Source organism: Erpetoichthys calabaricus, chromosome 10 (assembly GCF_900747795.2).
Source record: "Erpetoichthys calabaricus chromosome 10, fErpCal1.3, whole genome shotgun sequence".
In the NCBI taxonomy this organism is placed as follows: domain Eukaryota; kingdom Metazoa; phylum Chordata; class Cladistia; order Polypteriformes; family Polypteridae; genus Erpetoichthys; species Erpetoichthys calabaricus.
The window spans coordinates 83,664,282-83,676,881 of NC_041403.2; the positions used below are offsets into that span (position 1 = coordinate 83,664,282).

At 38.1% G+C, this 12,600-nt stretch overlaps 1 protein-coding gene across 1 annotated transcript in view; it reads right to left on the bottom strand.

Moving 5' to 3' along the window:
- wls (Wnt ligand secretion mediator) overlaps window positions 1–5,475 on the bottom strand; it is a 59,238-nt gene extending 53,763 nt beyond the window's left edge. The window contains exon 1 of the mRNA XM_028811515.2: window positions 5,247–5,475. Coding sequence (XP_028667348.1) covers window positions 5,247–5,352 — 106 coding nt within the window. The 5' untranslated portion in view covers window positions 5,353–5,475. The remainder of the gene's footprint in view (window positions 1–5,246) is intronic.
- Window positions 5,476–12,600: the final 7,125 nt, after the last annotated feature.

Consider the following 12,600-nt stretch of genomic DNA (forward strand, 5'->3'; position numbering starts at 1 on the left):
GTTTCTCATATTCATGAAATATGAAAAGAGTACAAGTTCAGTTTTGAGAAAGGATTACCAAACTCTACTACCAGTTTTTCTGGGGACCTGTATTTAACATTTTTTGGCTTACTTCAATGCACAATGAAAAATAAAATTTCACCAATCTGAAGATTTTATTGATAGATACATAATCTATCAACAGCAGTGTTAATTTTAAGCTCCACTATTCTGATAGAGGAATTTAGGAAATGTAAACAAATAAGGCCTTTTCAAGTGAAGAAGCTCTTAAATCATAAAGGTTGAAAATCTAGAGAAGCATGATCACCGTACATTTTACTGTAGATGTTTACAACACAACTTCAACAGAAGCCAACATTCAGAGATGATTCACTGAGTGCACAAAATAAAAGTATAAAAGACTAGAGAGTTACACCTCTTGGGAATTTGGATTGAAATACATTCAAGTGCTTAAAATTACACACCAACGATTCTGACATTTAGAAAACACATAGGCCTTGGAGTAATTTTAAAATACTACAAAAATGAAAGCCATCCTTTCATTTTCTGAACCTGGGAGACAAGAGCAGAAACTAGCAGTGCTTGAAAGCCTAGTTCATCTCAGAATACCCCAAGCCAAAAGACACTAATTAGTCTTCCTGGTTGACTTTGAAACAGTATGAAATCAGAGTAAACAAGACAATGCTCACGGTAAGAATGCTTACTTAACACACAAAATGAGAATGAAGTAATAAGGGATTTGATAAGAAATGTATACATTTTGACAAGATAATGAGCTGTTTTGAGCTCAATGGCCTTAATCTGTATTCAAATACTTTTTATATTATATAAGTAGAGAATGGCAACATTATGGTGTATAAGAAATTGCCAGACATCTCCATGAACAAGTAGCGCCTTTTCTGGTTCCCATTCACATATAAAGCATGGCACCTTAGACCAAGACATAAATATTAGGCAACAGTGCAACACGTTTCAGGCACATTCAGTGAAACCAACCAAACCAAAACCCTGATACATGACGTAAGGCAGAAGTTTAAATTTCCAAAGTTACACCTTTACACTGTGTGTTTAGGTCCATTTGCAGCCGTCCTTCAGGCAATTTGGCTTCCCTTACAAGAACATTTCTTCTGACAATTTTAACCATAAATAATTTAATTTTCTTAAGGTGTATATGCAAAGCAGGATATATAAAAGTACTGTTTTGCTTCAACATACCAATCTCAAATGGAAGTGGAATGTGGTTCACCAATACTGTTAGTAGTAGGCACAGTTTGTATAGATTTGTCGACTACTGATTTTTTCCCCCAGTATTAAAAGCAACATGCACACCATTTACACCAATGATATATGAAATGGGCCTTTGGTGATATTTGTATGGATGACTGCAGTCTATCTCTGCAGTCAGTAATTCCACCATAAATCACAGTATTTATACATAGATTTGTTGATTTACGTACAGTATAACACAGTGTAAATCTATTGTGAATCAGGATTTCTTGGACTCAAAACACTGTGGGATCAGATTAAAGAAAAACTAAAACTTTAAAAGGGGTGTTCCTGCAGCTACAGCACACTTTGCACACTCCTTACAGCATCTTTACCACTCACATACTACTGAATTGAATATTTTTCCAACAGCAATGCAAAATAGTATCTTCACACGTTTTTCTTGGAAAACCACATTCCTAAATGGTCAAGACAATAAATGTTACATTTTCGTACATTTTATTGTGGTTTACAATTTGTGTTCTTCAAGTCACATGGATAGTTTTCTTGCATTATACTGTATCGGCATTTCAATCTTAATTACTACATAATCAAATAAAACATAACCCATTTTCACACTCCACCTAGATTTTGTAATCCTATTTACAAATGGAAATGCGAATAAATTGCCACATACCAAAACTATACTACTTTGCAAAAATCTAAGTACCAGGTCTGCAAGGCATTAATCTCCTATTCATTTGTAGAAAAAGACAGCTTCTCTTTCAGAACCAGAGTAAAATCTTTCAGTAAATGTAAAAAAGTTTTTACCACATACTGCTATCTGAAAACAAAATTAATAATTCCCATCTTAGAAAAGTACACAAAGGGGGCAGATGAAAAGTTATGTCTGGTAAATAGCACTACTGGCTCCTGTATAGTTGTTCAAAGCATATGTGATAAAAAGATAAATATAAACTGAAGACCTGCAAAAAGTCTGCACAAACGAGCCCCAGTAAAAGTACACACCACTAATGTCTTTAAAGCCATACTTATTGCATTTTTTACACCTATAGTAAAATATTCCAATTAATTTTGCTAACAAATACAAACACACACAAACCCTACACCCCCTATATAACCATTTATTTTATAATCTAACAACATGAAGAAAATGTGAAAATAAAAGAACACAGCTATTTTATAACGTAAATGACATTTAATAAATATTAACTGTGCCTTGTGTATTCTGTAAATCTTGTTAGAGACTTAAGAACAAATTAAACAAAATGTAAGAAAGTCTCTTAACTAGGACTTAAATAATAAACCAATGATGCAAAGAAAAAAATGAAGTTGAATAACCTCCAGAAAAAAAAAACCCTAAATACAGTAAAGCAGTGAAAGATCCCAATAACAGAAACTTCTAAATACTTCCTATACCTATTTAAGGTTTGGTTGAGACAAATATTTGGTGTTCTATGTGCTTCAGCAAGTACTGTAAACTGTCACTGTATAAGCAGAGTTATTTTGCTAAACTGTAAAAACTTTATAAAAATACAGTAAATTCTTGACTTCCATTCTTGAGCATCCTGTATAAGTAGCTTTGTGTGTGACCATTGATGGGCTGTTCTCTCATCCTGGGTTGCTTTTTACTTTGAACCCATGGCAGCCAAAGCTGAATCAACCCCATTCATCTCTCCAAATACATGTAAGTCGGATAGGCATCTGCCGTAACAGATAAGCAAAGATTTTTTTTTTTTTTTTTTTTTTTTTTAAGCCAAAACATAAAGACATAATGTGCACCATGCAAAGAATAAGGACTGTATTTCAAAAATAAAACTTGTGAATCATTAAAGCTACAAACTAAAATGGTAAATGTATAATTTACTCAAACACATTAGAAGAGGGGAAAAAAAAACAAATCATTAAATAGATGGAACTAAAAATGGGTTAACCCTCCCAATATACAGTAATTAAAAAAAATTTGGGCAATATTGATTTAAAATACTGTATAATCCCAGAGCTATGAATATACAACATTTCATTGCAGGCTAACTGAAATGATGAAAGCTGTAGTTACAACGTAAAAAGAAAGTTAATTTTGTTCTCCAGTTTAAGAAATACCAAGAAATACAGTACAAACATGGTAGCAAAATAATTATAAAAATGTATAAAAGGAGAGTATTTATTAAAATGCATTTCCTTCCACTTAAGCAAAATTTGCATTGCTATTTCTATTACCGTCTTTTAAAGGAGAGACACTTTAGCCTCGATGTGGTTATATACTAGCAATATGAAGATTGTTATAATCAAAATTTACAAACTTTTTTTTTTTTTTGATGTTAAGTGTCAGAGGATGTCTAACATGAACCTTTGCATTCACCCGCTCTATTATATAGCTACTTAAGTTTACTTTATTTGCTTTAAATAATAATTTAACATACTTAACCCTGGTTTAGCAAGCCTGAGCTTCATGCAAATTGTGTGATGTAGCAATCTTCAGTATGCCACTTTGCTAGTACAGTGCTCTACTTGAAATACAATATACCATATGGATTATGCACCAATAGATCAAGTAAATCTCTGAAAAAAAATATATTCAAATTAGAAATGTGTTTGCTGTTTAGTAACAAAGTGGGGCGTGGAACTGGAAAATACATTTTAAAATACAAGTTGATATTCTCCTTCCAGTAATTTAAATGCCATCTTTTAATCAGTACTTCTATGATGTTTACTTTCTCATTTCCCTTTGTGCCGATCCTGCCTCTTCTACTTATACAGTACCAACTTCCGAAGCCGACTGATTTGCCCAGCTGAGAAGACAAGGCAGCGGGTTCAAAATCTCCTCCCCTCTCTGGGAGACTCTGAGCAAGCAATTCAAGTGTGTACGCGTGACATCGTCACGGTAAACTCTTACGGTTGTTAGTTTAAAAAGTACACTGTATTTAAATATTTGGTACTGTAAGTGTATATTTAGTGCATTCTTTACTTTATATAGGAAAGCATTCTTGACTCGTCCTGGCTTTGAATATGTTCCATGAGTGATATCCTGTTTGATTCAGTGAACACCTTGTGATGGAGCGTCACTGTGATGAAACCTTTTGAAAACATGATGGAAATTCAGATTTCCAAAGAGGTACATTTCTTAACAAAAACTCTATTTCTAATGTACCAAAAAACGCCCTCTTCAGAGTGCTGATGCTAATGTCTACTGGACTACCTTAGACGATGAAAATGTACTGTATTTGGTAGTATCGCTTTAATATTTTATGCTCAAAACTAAGCAATATTTTTTCCTTTAAAACAGTGCGGCAGAAACTATGTTATTTCCTTATTTTGAGGGTTGATACACAGAAACTGGTCCCTGATTAGACTGTGATTCAAGATGCGCACTACCCGCGGATAAACACGTGAAGAAAAAGGGCAACTGGGCGGATAACGTGAAAATTCAGAATCTGAAGGAACACCGTCAAAGATAAACTAAATTTACTGTCAATGTGCCCGTGCGTTCAAGCGGTAGTATCCGATATCAAAGACGGTGAGCGATCCTAAGGAATGCGGCCACACAAAGAGTAAATTGGACATGGTTTTACCCGACACTTAGCAAATGTAACAAATCCGTCAGGGCGTTTTATGTGACAAGGTAAAGAACCTCGATACCAAGGAAGACTCGAGCATTTTGCCAAAAGCCATAAAATGTTAACACATCGAACCGTTTCTTTTTTAACTCGATAAAGGTTAAGGAAGTAACAATCGAGTCTCGCACAGCCAGTCGCCATACTCAAGACTTTTCTCCTTTCTTTAACTTGATACTGAAACTAGGCCAAAAGTTTTCTGCCTGCCTTTCTTTCACTGTCCTTCTTTCTTCGTTCAAGGACTAAATCTCAACAAAGAGCTCCACGCAGCCGTGCTTTCCAAAGTACAATAGCGGCGTTAATTAGATCCTATGAGCGAGTCAGCGATAGTGTAACAAATCGCTAACAAAAGCTCCGAAGGGGTGAAGGAATGAGCAAAGTTTCACATCACAAACATAAACTTACCAATCAATCCTCCGACTAGAAAGGAGAGCACTTGGAAAATGAGTAAAATAACTCCAACAATGACCAACTTCTTAGTGCTCATATTTTCAATAATTGCCCCTGCCATTTTTGCTTCCCTGATGCCACTTTGGAATTAAAAGCCAACAGTATAAATCACTGCGTCCCCCGCCACCCGTTCAATGCAGGCTCGCCTTTGCCTCGCAGCTCTTAAAAGCAGGAATGGGATGCACTCACGTGACCTGACCGGGATTTCCCTTGCAAGCCGCTGCGTGAGTGTCAGCTAAATTACAAGCTCATAAAGTACGGTATTAGTGCGGGACAGAAGAAGGAGCCGCGAAGGTTTTAGTCAAAAACAAAAGTTAAACCTTTCTCCCTTCTTTGTTCGCCTCACATAACCGCATTGTGCAGATGTGAACTGAAGCCCAAGCGGTTCATTCATCTTCTTGAAGCTGCTTGGATTGTTCAAGTCGCCGCGTAGAGCTTCATGTCGTTATTTCATTTCGTCTGCTCCCAGCGCCGTTCTTGGTTTACTTCTACACAGAATATTAAATTCCAAAGGATGAAACAAATGATTTGAGTGTAATAATTTACATGAGACTAAATATTATTATTCCAAGTAGCTTTCAATACCCCGTCGCCCTACAGACTGACTCGCGTTAGATTCTGGCGGTTTCGTCTTCCCGGGACCTTAAGCGGGTTGAGTATACAGTGAATACGTGTATATTGTAGTAAAGCAACAGTTAGACACAAACCAAAGCTGCATTATTCTAAACTGCAGAGAGGAGAAAGTTCTTATTTTGTAAATAGAACTGTTTAGTGGTCAAGTTTCTCGATCCGTTAACTACACTATATCGAGGTCGTCACTGCAATTGCCACTGAGAAGAGGAAAACGGACTCATAGAATCTCAAATGACCCACTCGTAAACATGAAACTTTGGAAATAAAATTAAGGAATGTATCCACTGATATATGAAATTAATCACGGGGGAATGTCAGTGGGTCCTGCGGTGGGTTGGCACCCTGCCCAGGATTGGTTCCTGCCTTGTGCCCTGTGTTGGCTGGGATTGGCTCCAGCAGACCCCCGTGACCCTGTGTTCGGATTCAGCGGGTTGGAAAATGGATGGATGGATGGAATGTCAGTGGATACTGTCTTCTAATATACAGTATACCTTTTAATATTTGCGCGTATGGCTAGCCTGTCTGAACCAGAATTTTAGCAGGTAACACTAAAAGGCAGCACATTCTAAACGTTCAGCCATCAAAATAATCTTTTTCTGTGGTGGAAATTTTAAATGTATGCATAATTCATTTTAAATTATGTGGTCTTAAAGACAAGTTTTCTGTGATAATTGATAGCTTGATTAATTGTTTGCATTAATCTTTTGAATCTAAGCAGCATAAACCACTATTATAAATGTACGTAATAAACCATTGAATAGGATACAATATCGGAGATGTATATCCTTTGTGAACTTTGTAGTTTTTGAAAAAGGGCTTTTTATTACATCCATAGAGCATACATTCTGACTAATCTTTCCCTGTTACAGCATCCATGAAGAGTTCATTGTGAGTAAATAGTTCCATGTAGATACTGTTGTGTAAATGGACAGCACCCTTTCTGCACATCAGTTTGAAATGGCTCTTGACTGAGTAGGTGTAGAGCAGAAACAAATTCATGTTTGATATTGATGGGCCAGACATGGATGTGGTGGCTGATATTTGTGTCATTGCAGTGCTGATGTCTTATACCTGCACCTACGTTTAATATCTAATCTGGACACTATGTGGGTGGATTTAAAATATCCTTTATTTTTCAGGGGTTTTTTTTTTGCCAAGCAGTCAAGTTTATTTCTGCACCTCAAAGGAGTGATCTGTCAATTGGTAACTTTGAAATGACCCAGTGTGGGTATATCAGTATTTGTTGTGTGCCCCAAGACAAACTAACATCCCATTCAGAGTTGGTTCCTGGTATTTCACCTGATGCTGCCCAGCTCCACATAACCTTGTATTATATTCAACCATTTAAGAAAATAGATGAATGCTGAATTGTGCCTATCAGACTTCCTTTTTCTCAACTGTAAATAATGAATTTGACCAGCAATGTATTGCCTGTGTTTGCTTTTTTTCCCTACTTTTTAGCTGCATGCCTGCTGCTTTTTGGTACTGTTTGTTACTGTTTCAACTTATTGAACCTTTTGCCATTTTGATAATCTGCTTTTTTGATTGTCAGGCTCATGAATGTGAGTCAAATTCAAAAATTATTTCAGTGGCTGCAGTTACTGTCCTGGGAATATGTGGCTCATTCACATTCACAAACAACTCTGCTATTTGATGGTGAGTTAACCGTGAGTGGCAAAGCAAATATGAAGATATTTTTCAGTGGATTCAACAGTATGAGTATATGTTTCTTTATGTGATGTATGCACAGGAAAGGCTGCAGTCCAAGACAGGAGTCTCTATTTCAGTATGGCCACAGTGCTTACTGGGTGTTCAAAGACAGGTGATGAAGGCTCTAGGGGAGACTTTGGAGGCACCAGGAATCTGTTAAAAAGCATCAATCTTTTTGTGTTGAAATGAATATCCTGCAATAGTTCAGTTTTGTTTTGTTTAGGGGAAGAAGCAAACATCCATCTACTTATTTCCTTGTGTCAGACATATCTTTAGGCTATGTGTGCTCAAGAGTGACAAGTCATGTTCATGACTGCAATATCTGTGTGTTGAGAGAACAGTTTGAGTTCGAAATCAACACAAAAAAATAAAACAAAGGTCTTCATTGCAAGTTACCATAGGAGACATAACAACTGACCCAAAAGACTGTTTCTAAGCCACAAGGCAATAGCAGAGAGGAATAAGTTCAATTTGAAGGTCTTTTAAATTTCTTGTATCCACATCTTTTATGGAAGTGGATGTAACCATCCTATGGGTTTATGCTAAAAAATAAGTAAAAAATAAGTGAAAACGTACATATTGAGGGGAGTGGAAAAAAACACAAGAGGTGAAGGTAGCAGTGGTACTATGCTGAAAGTCCAGCATAGTTCTTTGGATGCTTCATGAGGGTGCTGTGGTCAACAGGAAATCAGCAATGGTTTATTTGTTTTTATGCGGAGTGGAGGGAATTGATAACTGTCATTTTACTGAGATATTTTATAACCTATATATTTACTGAATGGCTGGCAATTTCTACGTATAAGCAAGTTTCATCCACTCAAGGAAACATTTATACTCTGGGAAGAAGTATACTACAATTGGAGCCACATAACCAACGGATTGTGAAAAGCAGGTGATAGTGTGACTGTATGAAAATGAGTCGAAGTTGGCAGTCCCACTATATAGTTATTTTTATTATTATTATAGAGCATTTTGGAAAAGAGGAATTATTTTGGAAGACACAAGTAGAACCTTGTGTTCACTTAGAAAGAGTATTGATTATGGAGCTCATTAAGTCTATAGAAGGCCAGATCTAATGTTACTTATGCATGTGACAGAAAACCCTACGCAGCAATCCTAATACTCCTCTTGCCAAAAATTTTATCTGCTTTTTTAGCCATTCTGAAGATAATGTAAATTTGAATTTAATGCTGTTGCTTGATTCCAGTTTCTGTTGTATTAATTTGCCACATATCTACCCATTGTACATAAACAGTAATGAAAACAAAATTGTATGTTTTTGAAAATTCAGTTTTGTTTTTGTAATTTTGTACATTTAAGTATGGATAAAATATCAAATTTGCATTTGTTTATTATGACACAAATATTTAGAGTTTGAAAACGCAAAGGAGATTAAAATAGCTAATCAACGTGATTTGGAGGAGAGTTCACTGAGAGCATGATAGCACTAAGAACATTGTAAGCTCTATTTTAAGACAGGTCATAAATTTATGAGTGTTTCCTAAAATCCATTGTAAATTAACATATTACAGTGCTTTATTTATGATAAGCTGTGTGCTCTGTGACCCACTTGTTAATCACTAAATGGCATGTTTTTTATACTGGCTAAATCTTGTGCCACAATACAGACAGTGGTCGCCAGACATAGTGCATAAGTTTATGTCATTACAGTTATCTGAAAATGTAGATAACAAAGATTTATACATGAAGAGATGGCATCATTTTCATGAGGTTCAGTAATGCATAATGATTATGAACTACTCAAAAAAATTAAAGGAACACTTTGAAAACACATCAGATCTCAATATGAAAAAATCATGTTGGATATCTATACTGATATGGACTGGGTAATGTGTTAGGAACAAAAGGATGCCACATCATTTGATGGAAATTAAAATTATCAACCTACAGAGGGCTGAATTCAAAGACACCCCGAAAATCAAAGTGAAAAAATGATGTGGCAGGCTAGTCCATTTTGCCAAAATTTCATTGCAGCAACTCAAAATCGTACTCGGTAGTTTGTATGGCCCCCACGTGCTTGTATACATGCCTGACAACGTCGGTGCATGCTACTAATGAGACGACAGATGGTGTCATGGGGGATCTCCTTCCAGATCTGGACCAAGGTATCACTGAGCTTCCGAACAGTCTGAGGTGCAACCTGGTGGCATAGGATCAACAGAAACATAATGTTCCAGAGGTGTTCTATTGAATTTAGGATAGGTGAGTGAGTATGGGGGCCAGTCAATGGTATCAATTTCTTCATCCTCCAGGAACTGCCTGCATACTCTCGCCACATGAGGCCGGGCATTGTCGTGCACCAGGAGGAGCCCAGGACTCACTGCACCAGCATAGGGTCTGACAATGGGTTCAAGGATTTCATCCCAATACCTAATGGCAGTCAAGGTGCCATTGTCTAGCCTGTAGAGGTCTGTGCGTCCCTCCATGGATATGCTCTTCGAGACCATCACTGACCCACCACCAAACCGGTCATGCTGAACAATGTTACAGGCAGTATAACGTTCTCCACGGCTTCCCCAGACCCTTTCACTTCTGTTACATATGCTCAGGGTGAACCTGCTCTCATCTGTGGAAAGCACAGGGCGCCAGTGGTGGACCTGCCAAGTCTGGTATTCTATGGCAAATACCAATTGAGCTGCACGCTGCCGGGCAGTGAGCACAGGGCCCACTAGAGGACGTCAGGCCCTCAGGCCACCCTCATGAAGTCAGTTTCTGATTGTTTGGTCAGAGACAGTCTCACAAGTGGCCTGCTGGAGGTCATTTTGTAGGGCTCTGGCAGTGTTTATCCTGTTTCTCCTTGCCCAAAGGAGCAGATACCGGTCCTGCTGATGGGTTAAGGACCTTCTACGGCCCTGTCCAACTCTCCTAGATTAACAGCCTGTCTCCTGGAATCTCCTCCATGCCCTTGAGACTGTGCTTGGAGAAACAGCAAAACTTCTGGCAATGGCACATATTGATGTGCCATCCTGGAGAAGCTGGACTACCTATGCAACCTCTGTATGGTCCAGGTATTGCCTCATGGTACCAGTACTGACACTGACCATAGCCAAATGCAAAACTAGTGAAAAAACAATCAGAAAAGATGAGAAGGGAAAAATGTCAGTGGCCCCCACATGTTGAACCATTCCTATTTTGGGGGTCGTCTCATTGTTGACCCTCTAGTGCACCTGTTGTTAATTTATTTAACACCAAGGCAGCTGAAACTGATTAACAACCCCCTCTGCTGCTTAACTGACCAGGTCAATATCCCAGAAATTTCATTGACTTGATGCTATACTCTGATTAATAAGTGTTCTGTTTACAGATACTGTGCAAAAGGCCTTAAAATAGCCTAAACGTCCTCATCTAGTTAAATTTTGCAGCATGTCAGAAGACAGGAAATGTCGAGTTTAGTGGTAGGTGCTACTGGATGATAGTAGGTATCACCTTTGTTCATAGTGTCACTCTCAGATGGCTGCCAAAAAATAATACAAGGCAGTATATTAGGAAACTCACAGTGTGGTGGTGTAGTGGTATGTAGAAAAATGCTCCCTTTGTAATTCTTCACGTGGCATCAGGTTTTCAACTCAGTCTTGCTGCACTCTGATAATGTTATATGTAGTGCTGCTCAACATTGTTGATTGAGCAGACCCAGTGAAGATGATGAAGATGAGTACAAGGAAGAAGGGATGGAGGTTGGATATGTTGCTGATATTAAAATAGAGAGTGTATACCAGGCTGGTGTGGAAAAGGGCCGTTTCTGGGCATAGGCTGTCCAGGCAAGGGTCTAGGGTGCTCTCTAGTGGTTAGGGCACATTACTGCAGCCCTCTGTAGAGATTCCTATGTTTATTTTGTTTAGAAAAATTTGTCCAGACCGGACCAGAGAACAAAGAAGGGTTTATGTTGTGTGCCTCAGCAGAGCCAGCATTGTCTGCACTACGTAAAGCACAATCTGTGTGCTATTGCATACACAAGTGTAGGCAGCATGCCAGGCATGTCGTGTGACGTGCAGCCTCCTTGCTAATTGTGTGCTGCGTGCATGACAGTGACACAGAGCCACTTCACATATGGCAGTTAGCTGTTGCCAGGACCAGGAGTCAAGACTCACGTCCTGATCTCCCATGTGATGCGCAGCCTTCCAGACAGACAGACACATGACTGGGTTCCATTCCCCTCCTCCTCCTCTTCAAGCGCTGCACCACAGGATGAATGTACAGATGGGTTATGATGTTCAGGCTCTTATTGTCTTTGCTGTCTCATTCCACTTCTGTTAGTTCTTGCTGTTGGAATGGGTGCCACATGTTTCCATTGGTCATTAAATTATGATGTTATGTTTACTCATGACTTCACAACTTTATTTAATTTCTCTGGAGGACCAAATACTACACCATACAATGAAGTTATTCATTCATTCATTCATTCATTTTCCAACCCGCTGAATCCGAACACAGGGTCACGGGGGTCTGCTGGAGCCAATCCCAGCCAACACAGGGCACAAGGCAGGAACCAATCCCGGGCAGGGTGCCAACCCACCGCAATGAAGTTATTTCAATTAATTATTTTTCAATCAACTTGTGATGGGTTTTCCTAAATCAACTTGTGATGGGTTTTCCTAAATCAACTTGTGATGGGTTTTCCTAAATGATTTCATGGGTAGGGTTAAAGTTAGCAAATAAGTACTTTGTACTTTCCTACAAAGTGACAAGTTAAGAGGGGCTTTCGGAAACTCACAAGAAAGTTGCATGTACATCACATATTTACATCATAAAGTAGCTCTTAATATCTGAGTGTTATTGTTTTCAGGAAACACACCCCTGATTAGGAGTCAGAGTGAATAGGATTGAATTAATAGAGATAACTTTAGTACTTTGATTAGACCATACCTGGGCTCCAACAAATCCAATGAAGATTTTTTTAACTAAAATTTTAAATAAATTTAACATACCTTCAAATTCTAATTTTTTG